The following is a 23,952-nucleotide window of genomic DNA, read 5'->3' as shown; positions in this document are numbered from 1 at the left end:
TAAAATGTTTTATGTGGAAAATATTGCACAACATATTGTGTGGTTGCCATACAAAAACATCAACATTTTCTTCGACAAGGGAACAAACAAAATAATAGTTCAAACGTAAAATCGACAGATAAATCTGAAGTTGATCTCGTAACTTAAGTGTTGAAAGTAAAAAAAAAAATAATAAAAATGTATCACTTTATGAGTGGGGCACCTTTTGGATCGCAAATATATTTAATGGGATTTTATTTATCTTTTCACTGTGATTACTCAAAAATAATAATGAATAAATAATGAATAATAATTTGTACTACTGCGGGTGTTTGCCATTATTGATCTTTTTAAGGCTCTAAGTACTTCACATTAAACATTGCTTTCTGAATGTTTTGGGCAGTGGGGGAAATACTGCATATTTCAGAGTTATTATAAAAAACTAAGTTGTCTTTGACAGAAAAGGCTTTTTTTTTTTTTACTTTATATCAACCTGAAGTTGATATACTGTAGAGATTTACTGTAAGCGTTAAATAAAAATAAATAAATAATAATTTGACTTGTTTTTAACATTTTAATGACTTAGACCATTTATGGTCCCCGGGAGCCCTAAAGGTAAAAAAAAAAAAAAATCCATATATTTTGTTATGGTTTGAAAATGAGAAATATCAAAATGGCCCCCGCATGCTTAAATTTTTCCGTGTTTGGCCCTCATTGGAAAATGTTTGGACACCCCTGGTTTAGGTGACAGGAGTGCTAGCTTCCGCAGCTAGTGGGTTTATTACAATGACTTCGGTTTTGTTTGATCATTTGTTTTACTGCCCTGTTACAGTCACCGTTTAGAAACAATTAAGGTATGTAAATAAACATTTACAAAATATTTCAGTGTAAATAAGTAATTTCACGTGTATATATCTGCGGTTATAGTCCGGTGCGGCTAAGATACGGAAAACTATTATTTTTCCTGCTAATGTTGTGGCTGCGGCTTATATACCAGCGCAGGAAAATACGGTAAATTTAACAAGAGTGTGTGCTTTTCTTTCGATAGCTGCAGAGTTGCCTTGTTTTGTTTGGCGTCTTGCTCAGGTGGGTGGGTGGGGAATTGATGTTTTGATGTAGACTTAATTGAGCGGATTTCCTCAGCAGTTATCTCCTTCAAAACGGGGAAAGGATCAAATCCACAGGTGCCTCACAGTAAATAGGTTAAGCCAAGAAACGAGCTGACAGATTGTCAACACACAAATCTTCATCAATAGGAACAGATTGGTCTCTTATGCGTTCCACCTTGCACTACACCAGAAACAGTCTGGATCACGACAGCACCATATGGGTGTCCGTCACCAGGACACTGGACCTCTTCCAGTAAGCAGACCAGCTGCCAATGTTCTAATCCCTGTGATGAGAGGAGTTAATGACCGAGTCGTTCCTTTGTACTACTGCGGGTGTTTGCCATCAATCAGAGTATCCAGGGTGCTGATTCACAAATACTGTCTGTAGACACTACTTAAGTCTCAAGTGGCGTGCTCAATCTACTCTCTGTTGTTTATGTCGCTGGCAGAAAAACTGCTGTGTCCATGTGCATCAGAACCTTATTTCCTGCCGTAACACCAATACGTTTTGGAGTTTGACCAACATCTTGGTAAAAACACGCCTTAAAGCAGGGGTGTCCAGACTTTTTGACACTGAGGGCTGCACACTGAAAAATGACCCAAAAGTCATTAAAGTGTTAAAAAGTTTAATTTTTTTGAAAATAATATTTTGGTAACACTTTAGTATGGGGAACATATTCACCATTAATTAGTAGATTACTGTACAGATACATACATTGCACTTTTGCATATGCATCCACGTTTATGGATGTATGTTATATTGTCTTTATAGTCCAGCGAGTTAATCCGTTTTTGGGGGGGAATTGAGGGGATTATTATGATGTGTTCAAAAGTTTTATGGCCTGAGGGAAGAAGCTGTTACAGAACCTGGAAGTTCTGCTACGGAGGCTGCGGAACCTCTTTCTAGAGTCCAGCGATGAAAACAGTCCTTGGTGGGGGTGGGGTCTCTACAGATTTACTGGTATGGATTCTTCCTTCATTACTCCAAGCAACGTTTGTAAGATTTACAATATATCTAAAACAATTCATACTTACTAAATCCTCCCATGTGTGATGTATGTAGGAGTGTTTTCATGCATATTTGTACGTGCTATTGTCGTGTAATGATGCTAGCGTCGTAAGCATTAGCTAATATGCTAACAAGTTTACGAGTGTCTGTGTCAGTATTATTAACTTACAACAGCATTCTTTTTGTATTGTTTCAGTTTCGTAAATTCACTAAAATGTCATCATGGAGATATTGAGTCTGTTTAGCTGATTGCAGAGCTAGCTTGCGCAGCTAGTGAGTCCATGACGATGACTTCTGTTTTGTTTGATCAGCCGTTTTACTGCTGTTTGGAAACAATTCAGGTATGTAAATAAATATTTACAGAATATGTCTCTGTAAATGACTCTTTTCCCAACGTATATATCTGAGGCTTTATTTTAATGTTGGTCATTATGGTGGTACTCGGAGAGCCAAGTTTTTTTCTGACTTGGTGACAAAAGTTTGAGAACCACTTCAGCTCTGTCGATTACAAGTTTTTTAGAATATTTTCTTCAGCAATGACAGTTTTAAAGAAAGAAAAAAAACAGCCTGCACAGCAGCTTTGTGTTATTAGTCATATTGCAGCATGCTTTTTTTTTTTCTTTGTAAAAGTATTTTTAAAATGGGCTATTAAAAAAATTTGACTTGGGCCACATTTTGGACACCTGTGGTCTACTCCAATAAAAGAAGATACAAATGCTCATCCAGGCATATTAAAGTTAAAGTTAAAGTACCAATGATTGTCACACACACTAGGTATAGTGAAATGTGTCCTCTGCATTTGACCCGTCCCCTTGTACACCCCCTGAGAGGTGAGGGGAGCAGTGGGCAGCAGCGGTGGCCGCGCCCGGGAATCATTTTTGGTGATTTAACCCCCAATTCCAATCCTTAATGCTGAGTGCCAAGCAGGGAGGTAATGGGTCCCGTTTTTATAGTCTTTGGTATGACTCGGCCGGGATTTGAACTCACAGCCTACCAATCTCAGGGCGGACACTCTAACCACAAGGCCACTAAGTAGGTTACAAGGGGAGGTCGCTGACATTTTGCATGCCGTACTTTAGACTAGATACAAAGGATGGAAAAGATAATGCACATGAGGGCACAAAAAGAGGGCAAAAAGAAAGGTAAAAAGTGGACCAAAAATGTACCATAATATATAAAAATATACAATATAACCCAGGGTTTTCCGCAGCGTTTTGTTTTAAGGCGGCCGCCTTAACAACAAAGAGCCACCGCCTAAACTGACGTCTTAACAAGATCTCCAGCCACACGTGTGCATTTAAAAAACGTTCTCTGTCCCCAAGCAAACGCATACACTGAGTGTCATACGCATGCCAAAATACTGGAGGCGCTGTAGCCTAGGACTTAAAGGCCTACTGAAACCCACTACTACCGACCATGCAGTCTGATAGTATATATATCAATGATGAAATCTTAACATTGCAACACATGCCAATACGGCCGGGTTAACTTATAAATAAATAAATGATAAATGGGTTATACTTGTATAGCGCTTTTCTACCTTCAAGGTACTCAAAGCGCTTTGACAGTATTTCCACATTCACCCATTCACACACACATTCACACAATGATGGCGGGAGCTGCCATGCAAGGCGCTAACCAGCAGCCATCAGGAGCAAGGGTGAAGTGTCTTGCCCAAGGACACAACGGACGTGACTAGGATGGTAGAAGGTGGGGAACTTATAAAGTGCAATTTGCCCTTTGAGACACTTGTGATTTAGGGCTATATAAATAAACATTGATTGATTGATTGATTGAATTTTAAATTTCCCGCCACACTTCCGGTTGAAAACGTCTATGTATGATGACGTATGCGCGTGACGTCAATGGTTGATACGGAAGTATTCGGACCCATTGAATGCAATACAAAAAGCTCTGTTTTCATCCCAAAATTCCACAGTATTCTGGACATCTGTGTTGGTGAATCTTTTGCAATTTGTTTAATGAACAATGGAGACTCCAAAGAAGAAAGCTGTAGGTGCGATCGATATATTAGTGGCGGACTACAGCAACACAACCAGAGATGGATAGCAGACGCGCTACCCTGAGTACAGCTTTTGCTTCCAAACATTTGATCGCTTGCCCGTACGTGCGTGTCGCTATGTGCATGTCACGTAAGTAACTTTGGGGAAATATGTTTCTTGCCGACTCTGATGGCGGCCGGGGTGTCGTCGAAAGCTACAATGCCCGCCGCTGCCGCCGTCCCGTAGCTAAGTTAGTTTCAATGGCGTTGTTAGCAACAGCATTGTTAAGCTTCGCCAAGCTGGAAATTATTAACCGTGTATTTACATGTCCATGGTTTAATAGTATTGTTGATCTTCTGTCTATCCTTCCAGTCAGGGGTTTATTTATTGTGTTTCTATCTGCATTTGAGCCCGATGCTATCACGTTAGCTCAGTAGCTAAAGAGCTTCGCCGATGTATTGTCGTGGAGATAAAAGTCACTGTGAATGTCCATTTCGTGTTCTCGACTCTCATTTTCAAGAGGATATAGTATTCGAGGTGGTTTAAAATACAAATCCGTGATCCACAATAGAAAAAGGAGAAAGTGTGGAATCCAATGAACCCTTGTACCTAAGTTACGGTCAGAACGAAAAAAGATACGTCCTGCACTGCACGCTAGTCCTTCACTCTCACTTTCCTCATCCATGAATCTTTCATCCTCGCTCAAATTAATGGGGTAATCGTCACTTTCTCGGTCAGAATCTCTCTCGCTGCATTGTAAACAATGGGAAAATGTGAGGAGTCCTTCCTCCTGTGACGTCACGCTACTTCCGGTATAGGCAAGGCTTTTTTTCATCAGCGAGCAAAAGTTGTGAACTTTATCGTCGATTTTCTCTACTAAATCATTTCAGCAAAAATATGGCAAAATCGCAAAATGATCAAATATGACACATAGAATGGATCTGCTATCCCCGTTTAAATAAAAAAACTTCATTTCAGTAGGCCTTTAAGACCATTTTAGCCAATCAGAAACGTCCAAAAGGTAATTTCTGGCCGGATCACGGCAAGAAATAATTATATATGTGGACTGACAGAGAAGTAGAGCTACTTTTAAGCATCGTTTTGGAGTAAACAAAGTGTTGACTGGGAAACTTGCCAGTCCTAGTATGGTGACATTCTTACCCTATTTTGGAGGGACATCTGAGGAATTTCCTCATTGAAAAGAGGACATCACAAAAACAACAATCTGCACTAAACTGAAAGCGATTCGTGGAAAGTACAGATAATCAGTCGACGCAGGTGGAAGTGGTTAAGGTAGAGTTGTTTTGCTGTACTTCGAACTATGCGAGCAGATCTGGGGTGGTTCTCCATCAACTACATCCATTCAATTTGGAATAGAAACATCAAATATTGACACAAGCTCTCACAGGAGTTCGGATTCTACATTCACCCTTGACAGCCTGGTCACAGACAAAGATATGCCGAATGATGTACAAGAGCAACAAGATTCCAATGGGAGCAATCCACAATCTTCTGTGGTGAAAGAGAGAACAGCTCTACTTCAGGTATGTGGGCACAATCTTCATTGCTAGGAAGTAATATTGTTAAAAGACAGATAGATGTTGTATATCTGGGGCATCAAAACATTTTTATATGAACTGCACTGCAATTAGAAATGCTCTCAGATGACCACTTTCAACAATGTGGAATCATATTTTGCCCATTTGTTTTAATATTATCATTGTTTGATAACAGTGTGACAAAAATACTTGCTTTGGAATCAGAAATCAAGATGGCAAGCATATATTAAAGTTAAACTGTTTTAGATGTATTTAAATAGGGTTGTATTACAAATGCTTAGAGTAGTTTCTTGTAATAAATAATATTGAGTTAAGTAAAACTGCAGTTGCATTAAATGTTTTTTTTCTGTCATAATTAAAATACCTTGAAGTGCTCTATTGACATACATTCTTTCCCGACGTTGTTGAGGGCCATTGGACATGTTGTAAATAATATGTCACTATCTTACACCTGTGGTAAAGTGGGTTTATCCCAAATAATGTATTCATGATTATTGAATGTAATTTTGTAAAAATCCTTATAAAAATGATTTTTTTTTTCACTAGGCAAAACTCAACAGCCACAAGCACGACAGACTAAAACGAAAACTTCCAATCGAGACAAAGTTGCTAAATGCAGTGGAAGAAGACGTCCAGATAAAGAAGAGTCTTCTGGACATGATGGAGACATCAGAGAAGCGAACGTCTGACAATTTAGACAAACTGACATCAAATTACTAAGTCAAAATATTGACTTACTAATAATGACATACTTAATATCTCAGGTAACTAGGACTGTTTTGTGTTTTGTTTATACTTTACGGAAAAAATATCGAGATATATATCGTATATCGCCATTCTGCAAATGGAGCGGAAAACACAACCAAAAATTATAGGCTTCTTTATTTCTCTCACATTTGTATTTATTATAAGATATTGTTATTTGGTTATTTTTTAATAAACAATGTGTTCAATGTAATCAGAGTCTGCAGTATATTGCCTCCCCCAGGTTGTGGTGGCAACGATGAGGTGGAGACGTGATCATGGCAAAAGGCCGAGTTACACTGTTCCTTACACCCACCCACCCCCCTCCCTGTCCTGCCGCCTATCCCGCGTGACGCCCTCTCCCAACACTTTAACTAACACATTTTCTGGGGGAAACTCTGATAACCTATAAGTAAATTATACAATATGTAACAAACGCAATTACAGTTTAAAGTATACAGTAAATACTGTACAACAGCTGCAGCAAAAAAAGAGCAGCATGAAAATATAAGAATAGATCAAATAAAGGTTAGTACAACAGAAAATATACGTACCTTGAACATCTGTTTGACCTTCTGCCGAGGTAGGTTGACGTTGAGTTTATGTAGGAGCTGAAGGACCTCACTGATGCTCAAGCTTCCATCTCCATTCTTATCTGCCTCTGTGAAAGTCTGTTTTAGCCATGTGAGATCCAAAGGAGTTAAGGAAAGTTGGCATAATCGTAAACGTGCTTGGATGTTTATTAACAGAGGAGTAATTTTTGTCTACGACTATTGCTGTTTTGAGCTGCGTGCCCCAAAGGATATTGGTCTCGGGTACGCTGCCTCTTGGCCAGGCTGTCCTCGTCACTGATGCCCGCCATCAGGTATTTGAGGCCTGTAATCCAGGTCCGGGCTTCTTCCCCGGTCCCAGACACAAGGTCCAGGGACTCCATGTGCTCCCCGTAGTACAAACTGAAGCAACAGTTGGGGTCAAAGCTGCCCTCGGCGTAACGCTGGAAGATCTCAGACTGCTTACCCTCAGACACTTCTCGGATGGAATCTATAGAGACTGTGTTGAGAAAACAGAGAGCGTCAATGGAACTTTGCTAAGTGGCCTAGTGGTTAGTGTCCGCCCTGAGAACGGTAGGTTGTGAGTTCAAACCCCGGCCGAGTCATATCAAAAACTATAAAAATGTGACCCATTACCTCCCTGCTTGGCACTCAGCCTCAAGGGTTGGAATTGGGGGTTGAATCACCAAAAATGATTCCCGGGAGCGGCCACCGCTGCTGCCCACTGCTCCCCTCACCTCCCAGGGGGTGATCAAGGGTGATGGGTCAAATGCAGAGAATAATTTCGCCACACCTAGTGTGTGTGTGACAATCATTGGTACTTTAACTTTAACTTTAATAAGCCAAATCAATAATCATTCAACAATAAAATGAAGGCATATCATTTGTCGCATCATTGGCCAATGAAACAGAATTCGCTGAAGTGCTTGTCACCATATTCCATCGTTACCGGACTACACGATCAGTCCATGCGTGCACGAAACAACGTCACTTCCGTCAAATTGTTTTACGCAATTATGATCATGCCCTTCATACCAGTTATCATGGTTTTCGCTTTTGTAATCATTAACTGAATAACAATAACATATCAAAGATTACATACAACACAAATGTTACTTAAAAATACAGTATTCATTTTAGAAACCGTACGGCAGCGTTAAATAGCAAATAAATATTTTTACTTTTACATTAAACACATCAATTCACAATACTGATCATTTAAAAGTCTAGTTTTTGTTACACCACAGATAGATTTTTGTTAAAATGCGTTGTTTAAAAAGAAGTATGGGATAAGATTAGTGGTGCTCCTGTGTGTCATGACAGAAAAGTAAAAGTGTTTGAAAATGTGGCGATAATACTCCCTTTTTTAAATGTACATTCTGTTAATTTTTATATTATTGTTCCCTTTTACTCGGTAAGCTATAGTTTTATACAAAACATTAAAAAAACACAGAATATGACGTAGCAGACTCTGTCGTAAAATGTTCAAGTTCCGGAAGTGACGTGGTCTACGCACATGCGTGGACAGATTGTGTTTTATGCTTTCAATGGAGTAGTGTGCTGCAAACTTAGCAAAAGGATATGTACCTCACTGTTTGGAGGAAAACAAAAGGCCATCAAACAGCAATGACTAGTGGTGCATTTTTCTTTAAAGCTATTTCCAGAACAAAGATATTTGATATTAAACATTTTCAAATTAAGTATTTACAAATTATTTTCGTCATAATTTTCAATCATTAAACAATATATTTAAACAACACTAACAAAAAACCAAAAACCTAAGGAATAACAGTTATAAGTATAAAACAAAAATCTAATAAAAGCATCATATTACACATTACATATTGTTTTTTCTTTGATGGAATGTGTTTTATAATGTCACTGAGAGGGACAAGCGGTAGGAAATGGATGGATGGACAATAAAATGAAAAACTATTTGGTTTGCATGACATAACATTGTATTTATGAATAAGATCCCAAACGGGACAAGCGGTAGAAAATGGATGGATGGAATATGTAATACTCCTCGTAGACACAGCAGTTTGACAGTATGCTCAAGTTTTTATGACATCTACCTTGTAAGAACAGAACCCTTTCTTTGAACTCAAACAGTATATTATAAGTACTAAACTGTGTATTGTGAGTACTAAACAGTATATTGTAAGTACTAAACAGTACAACAAAAAGTTCAGTCCAGAATAATTGTGAGATTGGACATTCATGGTTAATTGACTCTTTTCAATGGGACAAAAAAAGAGCATTCTAAAGAAACAGCCTGGATGAATTTAGACAAAAGAGATTTACAAGGTAACATTTGTGACATGATTGTAACTTTGTTTGGGATAAGAAATGTGTTATGTTCAGTCCAATTTTTTTCAAAATGAATATGAGGTAAGAAGTTTGTCTGGCACACAACCCTTTTTGGTGGACAAGTTCCATCAGAATGAATTGTGTTCCTTGTGTGTTATTGTTACATTTACTAACGAACAGTGGTCCCAACTTGAGAGGCTCGCTCTTTTTTTTTTTTTTTTTTTTTTTACAGCCTCAAATTGTTTCCTTACTCGTCAAGTTGAGAGCAACTGCACAGCGCACTTCTTCCCTTCACAATAATAGCGCGGTGCGCCACATTCGGTCCAAAGATGTGTTGCACCAAAAAATGTGAGGACTTTTGCTTTTAACTAACAAACATTTTATTACACTCTATTTGACGCAAAAAGCATGCACTTTATGATGGTAAAATAAGTGTAAAAAGTAAAAAAAAACTAAATTAAAACGGAAAAACTTAATTGTATGTTTTTTTTTTTATACATTACTATTTTTTAAATCTATTGTTATTTCTAGTTATTCTTATTTTTATTTTTTTACTTGTTTGCTACTAATTTATATTAGTTTTTTAAACTATATTTCAAGTTTGGTTTTTGTGGAACAATAAATACTGATGCTTTCAAATGAATGAATAATTAATCGTGATTAAAATATCAATCAATATAATCGTGATTAATATTTTTGGCGTAATCGTCCAGCCCTACTTCCATTTAGTGCTTTAAACCGGAAGTAAAAGTGCCGTTTCAATCACTAATTTTGCAACGTATATATCTACGGCTTATAGTCCAGTGTGGCTAGCGTATAGAAACATATATTTTTCTTTAAAATTTAGTGAGTGCGGCTTATATAACGGTGCACTCTAGAGTCCGGAAAATACAGTACAGTATATTACATTTAGTCGTCAGGCGAGCTAGCAGTAGATATGAATTTTAAATTCTGCATGTCCAAAGGTCCAAATGGGAATGGCGGGACCTTCTATACAACATGGAAGGTATGAAGCATTATTTATTTACTATGCTTACTATACATTATACCAGACGAAAAAGTAAAGAAATTAAATATACTCGACTTGAGATGCTGCTGCGTATCCTCCAGTGTGGTTTTCAAAATGTTTTTCCTCAGTGTAGCTCATGAATAATGCAGTAATATAATCCAGGTAACTGTCAAGTATGTGTACGTGCATGTGTACGTGTATGGTGATGTTGAACGGCTGAAGCAGTCTGGTGTGAAGACTCTGCCGGTCACCAGAGAATAAAGTGGACGAGACAGAGATTTTGTTGAGAATTAAAACGCTGCTTTAGTGTCACTCTTGATAACAGGTGCCTCCAGACTTAGATCCTGACTGTTAAGTAGTTGTATAAGGCCCGTGAAAGCAAAAAGCACAGTGTCATTAGATGAAGTGTAACGTCAGGGCGATTAATACACTTCTTAACTGCCGATACCATACTGATATTGGAGCCTTGAAGGAGAACTGCTCTTTTTTGTGGAATTTTGCCTATCGTTCACAATCTCTAACACACGTTATTCTTTTTTTAATGCATTTTAAGTTGTAAAATACGGCAAGTAAGAGGTGGCTGACAATGCAGCTATAATTGGAGTACTCCTTTGCGCCCTTAAAGCCCTCTTTCCGCCAACAATACTACTACATTTGAATCTTGTGACATGAATAATAACCAAATATAAGCGATATCGTTACTATAAGTGCTAACACAGACAAATAATTTAGCAAGGTAACTCGCTTATGCTGGTATATTGACATATAGCTGCTGCATTGCCTCTGAGTTGGTGAAAGTTCATTCTAGATTATAAATCATGCCTTTCACCTAGATAGGTGAGGTTGTGGACATAAGCCGAAAAGTTGGTCATCTTTGACATTCAAAGTTGGCGACAATAACACTAAAATACGCTAGCTTGCGGCACCTTCTGTTTTTTTTCAAGTTTTTTTCATTTTTAACAGGAATCTATAAACATCCCATCAGTCAGCATCCCAGACATTGCACAGCAAGTGATTGTTTTATTATGTTGCATATCTTGTTAGCACTTACCAATACTGCTAGATGCTGGATCTGCTAAATACCCAGCTTCTAAAACTTTTACCCCCATATTTTATTGCACTGATTTCACAACATTGTCCCCTTTTTTCAGAAATAAACAACAATAATTATAGTGAATGTCACATATATAAAAATGTAAAAAATACACCAAAAAAAACACTCCCATCTCTATACTCTGATACATAGATATACAGAAAATCATACTAAAAAGATGACGTGTTAATACATCTGTCATATACATATATGTAAACATACATGCATTAATGACTTATATTCCATTTATATAGTATCATCTTTATCAAATATTATATTACACACATCTTCTGGATATAACTTATGTACATTTTTTTCTCTTATACTAAATGTTACTTTTTCCATTTCTACTATCTGTGTCAGGGCTGTTGTCCAGGATTTTATTCTAATTATTGTGGTCTCTTTCCAAGTCTTTGTTATCTGTTTAATTGCAGTGATTCTTAATATGTTAAATAGATGTACATGTGTTTTCTGTTTGTGCTTTACAAAAGCACAGCTTCTAAAACTTGTAGATCATCCTCTGTATGTTCAGGCTCAAAAATATACCCTTCTGGGTCATAATTTGTCCAAAGAAGTCTTTGTTGTAACTGTGATGCATCTGTGAAATTAATACGCCACCGCATGCTTAAAATGAGCAAAATACATAAACATTACATGTCATTATGAATTTTGTTACGTTACATATATACTGTATTTAGAGCATGTATATATATATATATATAAAACCTTTACGGACTGTTAATAGCTGCTTACTTTCTGTTTCAACGTGTTCTATCTACACTTCTGTTCAAATGTAATAATCACTTATTCTTCTGTTGTTTGATACTTTACATACGTTTTGGATGATGCCACAAATTTGGGTATCGATTCGATACCAATTAGTTACAGGATCATACATTGGTCATAATTTAAGTCCTCATGTGTTTCCTCAGTTTATAAACATAATATGAATTTTTTAAAAACGGAAAGATATTTTGTGATGTATTGATGTAATCAATGCAACGAGGAATATCAGTGTAGACCCACCCTTTCGTTTACATTGAGGAGCGTGAGTTTGCTATTAGCGGTTAGCTATTGCATCCTCCTACTGTGTGTAGTGAAGCATTTTTAGCTATTACTCATCCTCATTGTAAGAAACATACCTTATGTGTCGCCGTGGAGGCGAGGATTAGTGATTTAAAAGTAGCTAAAACACTGCCGCTAGCTAGGTTTTAATGCACCTCTTGTAGAGCGGCGTTTCAGTGTTTATACCTTTATCGTTACGTTTTTTAAGCCAAAATGCGTCCGTTGTACTTTGTGCATATGCGTTGCCTAACATGAGCCAGTCTGCTCATAAAACCAACAATGTCACAACGGCGTGCCGCCTTACCTTTAAAACAAAAAAATGGTATCGCTATTTTTCAGAGGCACTATAGTATAATTTATAATTCATTAGTACCGCGGTACTTTAATAGTAGCGGTATACTGTACAACCCTAGTGCTACATCATATCTCTTCCCATCTCGAAACACACACAATAAACACCAGGCTTGCAATACGCTCAACTATTCACTTCTCATGAAGCTCTAAGATTGCTACTTTTTGATTGTTACACTTGGCTTTTTTTTCTAAAAATATAAGAATAAAACAGCACTACCTCAGCCGTCGAGCTCACGAAATTACTTGTGAAATGCTTTTATTTACCTTGGCTGACACGGCTACACACTATCTAAATTTCTTCTGAACTACATGAAATGTCGAAGGCTGAAAGAGGACTGGCATGTGAAAGGAATGGAATGATAAAAGACAGTTGTGTTCTTATACTCGCAGCATGAATACATTACACTGCAGAACCTTCTTTAATCTTTAATCTTTAAACCGGGACAGAATTGAAATGATGTTTCTCCGTGACGACAGGGGAGACAACACTCACTCTTGGCCTTTTCGTTCTTGCGCGACGGCCTCCAGCGGATACAGGACTTGTGCTCGTCCAGAAAGAAGAAGCGCACCAGTCCCTTGGAGCTGCCGCGCAGCTTCACCATCTGGGTACCCATCTGCATGGAGCTCATACATTTCTCCACTGGAGACACGACAAAACACACAGAAGAGAACAGAGGTTGGAACTTGGATATTAAAAAACAAACAAAAAACTACTTAAACAGAAAGAACACACGCCATGTTTCTTTCAAGTACAACAATTAGACAATAAAATTTGTCGCCGACAATCATATCTGTTGGCAATAGTCGTGACGTCACCACTTGTGTTTTTCCAGGCGGAATCGGGTCACTGGCAAAAACATGGCCAGTGATAATATGTAAAGTGTGAGGATATTTCCTCTTATTCTTGTTAAAAACATGAATACCTTGCTCATTTTGCAAAGCGGATCTTGTTTTGATGGCAGTACTGTGATATGCCACTATTTAAAGCAGAGACATGAGCTTCTAAGGCAGGGGTTCTTAACCTTGTTGGAGGTACCAAACCCCACCAGTTTTATATGCACATTCACTGAACCCTTCTTGGTGAAAAATAAAATGTTTTTTTTTTCAAATTCAAGAAAAAGTTATGTTTTTTTTCTGGTGCACAAAATGAACCGTGCATGAACATCACCTTGTTCAAAGAACAAAACCAACACAGTGCATGAACTCACAACAAATTACACACTTTACACACATTACCATGAATTGATTAACGTGGACCCCGACTTAAACAAGTTGAAAAACTTATTCGGGTGTTACCATTTAGTGGTCAATTGTACGGAATATGTACTGTACTGTGTAAACTGTACTGTTTCATATAATGTATTCTCTTCCTTTGCAATCTGCTAGTAAAAGTTTCAATCGATCAATCAAACAACCTACAAATCAGATGTACAATTAGAGGGAACATTGTTTGGGGGTATCCATAATACGCCGATAGAGAGAAGTTTTTATTTACACGATAAGTCGGATGTGTCTTTACCTCCGTGGCAGAGGCTCCGCCGAACCCCTGAGGCCGACTCACCGAACCCTTAGGGTTCGATCAAACCCAGATTAAGAACCACTGTTCTAAGGCTTAATAGCTTCTACCTTGCTAGCTAGCTAACACGAGTGTGACCAAGTTGTGTGAAACAAAACTTTAACTGTAATTTTAACTAACGTCAGCCAGCTAAACTTTGTCTACATCAATTCAAGTACGATTTAAAGCAGAGTAAATTTCTGGCAGAACATCTGTGATACACCAGCATTTAAAGCGGATACATGATGTCGGACATCTGGAGGGAGGATGCAGATACAACTTCAGTAATAGTGTTCTTCTACCTTGCTAGCTTTCTAACAAGAGTGAGACCAAGTTGTGTGAATAAAAACATTAACTATCATTTTAGCCAAAGTCAGCCAGCTAAACATTGTCTACAACTCAAGTACTTTTTAAAGCAGCGTCAATTTACAATGCAGTAAAAAAAGGCACAATAGCACGCACGCACGCACGCGCGCGCACACACACACACGCGCACACCCACACGCACACGCACACTGAGAGACAGACAGGCACTAATGCGGAGGTTTCATAAGATTAAACCTATGAAATTTATGAAATAGCCAGCATTTTATTAATGAATTAAATATATAATTGTACACATTGAGACTATAAGAGTGCTAAAACTGCCAAGAGTCAATCAATACTCAATATATCAGTGTGCAGCTTTTTAAACATCACACAATTATTTTCTTTTTGAGGAAGTTAGATGTGCTGCTATTTCAACTGTTTTTTGTTTTTTTTAATACTAGGGGTGTAACGGTACACAAAAATTTGGGTTCGGTACGTACCTCGGTTTAGAGGTTACGGTTCGGTTCATTTTCAGTACAGTAAGAAAACAACAAAATATAAATTTTTGGGTTATTTATTTACCAAATTTGCAAAATCTTCCACCAAAAATATTTTTCTTAGTGGAATATTTGATGTGAAGTAATCGGAACTCTGGATATGTCAATAATTCATAATATAATTGATTTTGATTCATTATTATGTTTTGAACAATGACAGTTTGAAAGAAATAAAAAACAGCTTTGTTTTATTAGTCAACATTGCAACTTTTTCTAAATTACAATTAACCTTTAAGCTTTTTTATTTCACTTTTGTTATATTTTTGTTTATTTTAATAGTATTTTTAGAATGTGCCGTGGGCCTTTAAAACATTAGCTGTGGGCCTCAAATGGCCTTTGGGGCACACTTTTGACACCCCGGCTATAGATAATAAAAAATTAAATCTGATAAATCTATGGATAAAAAGCAGAGCCTGGCGACGCAAGCGCGTTTATCATAACTCTCTCGCTCTCTCTGTCTCTGCCCCTCCCTCACGAATGCTGCTGCGTGCACAATTTGTTTTGTTTTTAACCCCTTCTTAACCCTGAACGTACATTGAAAATACACGCAACCCTAACTCAAAATGCCAGACATTTGAGGCATTTAAGAAACTCCGCCCTGACAGCTCCGCAAAAGAGGACATGTCCGGTGAAAAGAGGACGGACCATACGTCCTCTTTCTATCAAAAGAATCGTTAGTTGCAGCCCTAATGTTATGCAAACCAAATATATTCATTAATTTATGTCTGAAGCAGCTTGATTGGCTCATTTGATCACTGAGTCCATAAATCAAACGGAGCAAATATAGCTACTAGTGGTGTCTTAAAAATGAACTAGTTGACTATCAACCTCGCAGTGGAATTGTCATACATTAAAAAAAATATATATACCCATCCAAGTCGTGATTCATATTTATTACGATTCTTCATGGATGTGATCGGGGAAGTACACAATCACCTGAAACCTGACCCCCCCATTCCTCACCAAACTATCCAATCTCTGCTGCTTTTATTTGTTTATCCGAGTGTTTTAGCCTTTTTGGGGTGGAAAAAGTCGCAGATGAGATAGGATTATTTGTGGGGACCTCCATTGTCTGCTCTCTTGCTGGCATACGTGAACAGGGTCTCCCCGAGATTGCCAACATACATGTGGGTGTGGTCAACATGACTTCATGATATATATTGTCTATAAAAAGGTGCAAAAAAATGTTATACGTTTAAAAACAAATCAGTGTCATTAATGTGATTAACATATACATTTGTTTTGCTCTATTTTTCAATTGTGGCTGCTTATTGTACAATGTACTTTGTTCTTCAAGTTTTTAGAGACTTCTCCAATCTTTTTAGTGACTTTTTCCTCATTTAAAACGACTAGCAACAAGTGTAACATATTTTCCTGGTGTTATTGGAGTATTTAGAGACTCTTGACAGCTGTGGCTTCATGTCAGCTACTTTTGTCTCCTTGAAAACCTTCACTGTCCTCTTAATATTTGCACTTTGTGAATTTTTTAAATAGCTTGCGGGTATATCTCCGATTTATTCAAGTACGTCCACGTCCCAATGAAACTGTTGCTTTACAGAGAGTAAATGGGACAATGAAAAAGGAGGATTACCTCCAAATTCTTCAGGACAACCTAAAATCATCAGCCCGGAGGTTGGGTCTTGGGCGCAGTTGGGTGTTCCAACAGGACAATGACCCCAAAACACACGTAAAAAGTGGTAAAGTAATGGCTAAATCAGGCTAGAATTAAGGTTTTGAGATGGCCTTCCCAAAGTCCTGACTTAAACGTGTGGACAATACTGCAGAACCAAGTCCATGTCAGAAAACCAACACATTTAGCTGAACTGCACCAATTTGGTCAAGAGGAGTGGTCAAAAATTCAACCAGAAGCTTGCCAGAAGCTTGTGGATGGCTACCAAAAGCGCCTTTTTGCAGTGAAACTTGCCAAGGGACATGTAACCAAATATTACCATTGCTGTATGTATACTTTTGACCCAGTAAATGTGGTCACATTTTCAGTAGACCCATAATAAATTCAAAAAAGAACCAAACTTCATGATTGTTTTTTGTGACCAAGTATGTGCTCCAATCACTCCATCACAAAAAAATAAGAGTTGTAGAAATGATTGGAAACTCAAGACAGCCATGACATTATGTTTGATCAATTAACTTTGATCACGACTGTATATAATGTACAGACAGACACCTTCATAACAGTATGTAATATGTACAGTATACACACTGCAAGTATATATATATAATGTAGTAACAGACACCATAACAGTATGCAATATGTACAATATTTTCCCTATTTTAGTCATTTTAATCATTGCCTGAACTAATTCCTCTGTGCATTAATTTCTGTTTCCATAGCAACACACTTCTGACTTCTGGCTACAAATATGTGTTCCTACTTCTGGGAATAAACGTGTGTGTGTCTTCTAATCATGGCTGACTTGGTAACAGACAACAAAGACGACTATATTTGGACAAATCAGGATTCACCACCTTTCATGTTTTTGAAACTGAATATACAGAGTATGAACGGCTGCTTCTAGAAGCCAACACAAAGGAAGAGTGAGACGTTGGAGCGGACGGAAACCGAGAGAGTGAGGTGAAAGTGATTTTGGCGCTGTTAATGTGGAACTTGACCCATGCTATTTCGACAAAATTGGAGAGATGAACTAAATAAACCGGAAAACGTCCCCGGCCAGCTTTGCAACGCTGCGTCATCCTTTCCCGCTGTGCGTGAGTGTATGTGTGTATCGCCATACAGCTGTTTCACTTCCTCTACGATACTGACATTGTCGTCTCAAGTATTAGCCAATCAATTGATATTGATTGGCTAATACTTGCATTTTTTTATTTATTCCTATTCTAAATTGATTCATAACTTTTGAAAAAAAAAAAAAAAAAAAGATATATATTTTTTTAAGAATACATTTTTGGATTACAAACCTTAAACAACTATAACCGTAAATTCCCTACACTTTTGAAAGGTGCAGCTGACTTAAGGACTTTTCTTTGCTGACGGTCATAATGCTAATGAACAAAATAAAAAAAACACACTGAAAAGGCATGTTGCTGTTTGTGATGCAACTTCCTTCCATTTCGTGCTCTCAACCGGAAGTAGAAGTGCCATTCCCTCTTCTAGCTGACCTTAGCTTTTCTACTCATGTAGATTCTTTATTCATCACTCTAAGCAACGTTTCTAGTTTTACAATATAACTAAAACTGTTTATACTTAATTAACCGTCCCATGTGTATTTTCGGGCAGCACGGTGGAAGAGGGGTTAGTGCATCTGCCTCACAATACGAAGGTCCTGAGTAGTCGTGAGATCAATCCCGGCCTCGGGATCTTTCTGTGTGGAGTTTGCATGTTCTCCCCGTGACTGCGTGGGTTCCCTCCGGGTACTCCGGCTTCCTCCCACCTCCAAAGACATGCACCTGGGGATAGGTTGATTGGCAACACTAAATTGGCCCTAGTGTGTGAATGTGAGTGTGAATGTTGTCTGTCTATCTGTGCTGGCCCTGCGATGAGGTGGCGACTTGTCCAGGGTGTACCCCGCCTTCCGCCCGATTGTAGCTGAGATAGGCTCCAGCGCCCCCCGCGACCCCGAAGGGAATAAGCGGTAGAAAATGGATGGATGGATGTGTATTTTCTGTAGGAGTGTTTTCGTGCATATTTGTATGTGGTAATGCAATGTAATGAAGCTAGCTAACACGTTTACGAGTGTCTGTGTTAGTATTAACTTACAATGGCTATCTTTTTGTATTGTTAGAGTTTCAAAAATTCCTCAGTAAATTCACCAAAACGTCACCTTGGAGTTATTGAGTCAGTTTACTGATTGGAGAGCTGGCTTGCGCAGCTAGTGGTTCCATGATGATGACTTCTGTTTTGTTTGATCAGCCGTTTTACTGCTGTTACAGACACTGTTTGGAAACAATTAAGGTATGTAAATAAACATTTACACAATATTTATGTGTAAATAACTAATTTCACAACGTATATACACTGCCGTTCAAAAGTTTGGGGTCACATTGAAATGTCCTTGTTTTTGAAGGAAAAGCACTTTACTTTTCAATGAAGATAACTTTAAACTAGTCTTAACTTTAAAGAAATACACTCTATACATTGCTAATGTGGTAAATGACTATTCTAGCTGCAAATGTCTGGTTTTTGGTGCAATATCTACATAGGTGTATAGAGGCCCATTTCCAACAACTATCACTCCAGTGTTCTAATGGTACAATGTGTTTGCTCATTGGCTCAGAAGGCTAATTGATGATTAGAAAACCCTTGTGCAATTATGTTCACACATCTGAAAACAGTTTAGCTCGTTACAGAAGCTACAAAACTGACCTTCCTTTGAGCAGATTGAGTTTCTAGAGCATCACATTTGTGGGGTCAATTAAACGCTCAAAATGGCCAGAAAAAGAGAACTTTCATCTGAAACTCGACAGTCTATTCTTGTTCTTAGAAATGAAGGCTATTCCACAAAATTGTTTGGGTGACCCAAACCTTTGAACGGTAGTGTATATGTGACTTAAAGTCCGGTGATGCTAATATATGGATTTTTTTTTTTTCCTAAAATTTGGTGGGTGTGTCCTACATACCAGTGCGCTCTATCCTCCAGAAAATACAGTATTTATATTATCATTATTATTAATAATGTTACTTTTATAATTATTCCGTTTTCCTCTTTTAGTATTGTATTTTTTTTTTTTAATTGCTGTGTAAATGTATATTTTAAGTACTGTAAAGCTATGATTGGGTTAAAGTTGCTATATATTATTTTTATTAAATTGAACATTCTGTGATTTCTGTATAACATTTTTTTTAGCCAACTATAAGTTGTAAGTCATAAGCCAAAAGTAGCTTTTGTAACCTGTAACCTGTTTTGAAAAAGTTTTATAAAAAAATACCTACCAATTATGTATAACAAGAATCATGTTTGATCAAGAATCGATTCTGAATCAAATCGTTACCCTAAGAATCGGAATTGAATCATGAGGTGCCCAAAGATTCCTAAACTCCAAGACTCGTATTGTTCCAAAACGATAACAGCAGGAATCATGCAAACTTTTATTATTTTGTTGTATGGAATGTTAAAAAAAGGTTAGCTCAAGTAAAATTAGTCAAACAGTAGTAATTATGAAAACCACAAAAGCTATTTGTTATTAACTGTCTGGAATGGACTTATGCCGTCCTTAAATTCATGACACCCAGTGGCCACAAAACCTCATACGTATGTCTAGCTTGTGTGCTATTTTTTGCTTAGCTGTTGTGTAGCACAACTAAATACACTGCAGGACTGCTTGTATCAGTCGCAATATCAACATGGGATCAGGACACCTTTTGAAATAACATCTACTAACAATGTTTTCCATCAAATTGACTACATTAGTGTTTCTCAAACAGTGAGCTGGGCCCCCAATGAATTGTCAGGCCCATGAGAGCTAGTAGTTTTTTTTTATTAAAGCTTGAACGATACGCAAACGTCTAGTTAGGTGTCAGCAGTGCTCCAATTATTTAACAACCAGACCGTTAAGCCTTGGCGAAAATGAGGACTCAGGAGAGGAAGGGGGACGATTGACACAGGCTTTATTTCAGCAGTTTCTTTGATCTCTCTTTCGACAGAGTGATTTAAACACAATGACTACAAACTCTATACTTGATACACTAGAGCAGGGGCCAGCAACCCGCGGCTCTAGAGCCGCATGCGGCTCTTTAGCGCCGCCCTAGTGGCTCTCTGGAGCTTTTTCAAAAATGTATGAAAAATGGAAAAAGATGAGGGGAAAAAAATATATTTTTTGTTTTAATATGGTTTCTGTAGGAGGACAAACATGATACAAACCTCCCTAATTGTTATAAAGCACACTGTTTATATTAAACATGCTTCACTGATTCGAGTATTTGGCGAGCGCCGTTTTGTCCTAATAATTTTGGCAGTCCATGAACTCACCGTAGTTTGTTTACATGTATAACTTTCTCCGACTTTCTAGGACGTGTTTTATGCCATTTCTTTTTCTGTCTCATTTTGTCCACCAAACTTTTAACGTTGTGCATGAATGCACAAAGGTGAGTTTTGTTGATGTTATTGACTTGTGTGGAGTGCTAATCAGACATATTTGGTCACTGCATGACTGCAAGCTAATCGATACTAACATGCTATTTAGGCTAGCTATATGTGCATATTGCATCATTATGCCTCATTTGTAGGTATATTTGAGGTAATTTAGTTTCCTTTAAGTCATCTCAATTCAATGTATATCTCATGACACACTATCTGTATGTAATATGGCTTTTAATTTTTTGCGGCTCCAGACAGATTTGTTTTTGTATTTTTGGTCAAAGATGGCTCTTTCAACATTTTGGGTTGCCGACCCCTGCACTAGAGTAACAAAAGATACGTAGCATAGGGCATATAACAATAAACGGAAAATCACTCCATAGGGAGGAAAAAAGGCAATAGCAAAATTCTAAACTGATCTAATAACGAAAAAAACACAATCTATGATAAGCTACACAAAAGGAAAATCGCTCATGCAAAGGAGACAAGAAGCTATAAACAGAAAGTACGCTATGAAGAGCTAAGAAAACTATAAACTAGTGATGGGTCCGGCATTACAGATGCATCGGCGCATGCGTCGAGCTCAAAGAGCGATACCCTGTGTCGGTGCGCATACCGCTTTTAGAAAGTCACGTGACCGATCATGAGCTGCTTTGGTCACGTGACCGATACGCAAACTGTATCGCACTGACGCCTCCTCTGTGCCCTGTGAGCAACGTTCCCTCTAAGGTGCGCGCCTGCGCAGTTGCGCACTGCTCAAGCGTCCTCTGCGCACACTGTGCGCCGCACAGCAAATATATGCCGCTCACCAAATCAAACCCATTTGAATTCTAAACAAAATAAACACATTTATTCTGTGTAATTTTGAAATGCAACTTTGAGTGACAGTGACAACAAGCGGCCCTAACGGTGTTCGTCAACAACACGCATACCACTAAGCCACTAGTGCGTTTATGGCCACACAAAAAGTCGGACAACTCAAACATCACACAAAGTTACACTATGACTCCTCAGTCATACGTGTGCTTATTTTTATGTCATTTATTATTAATGTTAATTTATTGATATTAATCGTGTAATGCTGTTACTAGAGAAGTTTACAAGAATGACGGTGTGGCGAAGTTGGTAGAGTGGCCGTGCCAGCGATCAAAAGGGTTGCTGGTTACTGGGGTTCAATCCCCACCTTCTACCATCCTAGTCACGATACATGTTCACATTATTTATTAACTGTATCTAAAAAAGATAAAAATATATTTTTATTTAAATTAAGATATGAAATAATCCTAAATGAAATACAATGACTTAGTTTATATTATTTTATATACTAGGTGATAAAATCCGTGTCAGTTGAGTCGGTCCATAGGTTGCCCGTAGGGATTTTTAATATCCAGCAGATGTCAGTATTTAGTGACACAGTATCGACACAGTATCAATACAGTTTTGCAATGTGTCGAAATGTTTCATGACGCCTCATCAACCCATCACTACTATAAACTAAAGTGCTCCAAGAGGAGGAAAAAAGGAAGGCAAAGCACTATGAAATGAGCTCCAAAAAAAACTGACCAAAAAACTTTAACAAATCAAAATCACTCTTCCTCAGAGTGTACAAAGAAATCCATAAATAAGGCGAGGCAATACTTAACAACTTAGGCCAAGACTGTGGACAACAGCTGGCGGTACATGACAAGACAACATACTCTGGCACAGGACAAGAGGAGGACGAGACATTTATACACATGAGGGAGGGTGACACAGGTGGACACAATCAGGCAATCAGGAGAGACATCAGACCAGTGAAACAGGAATAAAGGCAAGTGATCTGAAATGAGAGGGAGAGTTAACCTTTCAAAATAAAACAGGAAATGACAAGACACCATGAAACGAGACGAAACCCAGACAAGACTTCACCCAGGTGTGACACAGACTAGGAATAGTGAGGAAGTAATTAAATCCCTTGGGTTTACTGTAAATATGGTAGGTTATGATGATAAATAATATTATTTATCAGAATAAGCTCTTTATTTGGAGCAAGTGCATGTCATCAATAATACACATAAAGATGAATAAATGAATATGATCAAAACAAAGCATGAAATGCAATACTGATTTACGTTTGAGCTAAATAATAAAAGGTGGTTTGTCTAAGTTGTATCTCTTTTGAATAATTAATCGCAGAAATTACTTTACAACATAAAAATTTTGGCTTTAAAAAATTATTCATCCACCCATCTTCTTCCGCTTATCCGAGGTAAGGTAGCGGGGGCAGCAGCCTAAGCAGAGAAGCCCAGACTTCCCTCTCCCCAGCCACTTTCTCCAGCTCATCTCGGCGATTGAAAAATTGAAAACAAATATTTTATTGTATTTTATTTTATTTTAACATAACCTAAAAAATTACACGTAGAGTAAATAATCTATGGCAGTGGGTGTCAAAATCAAGTTATGGCTGTCCCCGAAAGGGCCGCTTGTAACAAGAAGTATTTATGAATAGAAATGTATATTAGCTTGTTATACAATTTTCACTGGCAATTATGCTTGATTATTATATATTTTTTTACTTGTAAGTCAAGGTGACTAGCAGATATTTATGTATTTAATTTTGATAGCCCCCAAAAAATTGACAAATCTTTTTGCACGCACAGAAATGATTAACGTTTAGAAGATTCACATCCAAATCGTCTTTCTATTTATTCCGA

At 37.8% G+C, this 23,952-nt stretch overlaps 1 protein-coding gene across 1 annotated transcript in view; it reads right to left on the bottom strand.

The window, feature by feature from the left end:
- plch2a (phospholipase C, eta 2a) overlaps window positions 1-23,952 on the bottom strand; it is a 167,974-nt gene that overhangs the window by 124,123 nt on the left and 19,899 nt on the right. Inside the window, exons 2-4 of the mRNA XM_062054175.1 lie at window positions 13,279-13,425; window positions 7,210-7,453; window positions 6,958-7,087 (exon numbers count right to left, since the gene is read on the bottom strand). Of these exons, the coding sequence (XP_061910159.1) occupies window positions 6,958-7,087; window positions 7,210-7,453; window positions 13,279-13,425 (521 nt within the window). The remainder of the gene's footprint in view (window positions 1-6,957; window positions 7,088-7,209; window positions 7,454-13,278; window positions 13,426-23,952) is intronic.

Source organism: Entelurus aequoreus, linkage group LG07, assembly GCF_033978785.1.
Source record: "Entelurus aequoreus isolate RoL-2023_Sb linkage group LG07, RoL_Eaeq_v1.1, whole genome shotgun sequence".
Lineage (NCBI taxonomy): Eukaryota > Metazoa > Chordata > Actinopteri > Syngnathiformes > Syngnathidae > Entelurus > Entelurus aequoreus.
Note: the sequence above shows the minus strand (reverse complement) of the source record. Positions and strands in the feature narration are given on the sequence as shown.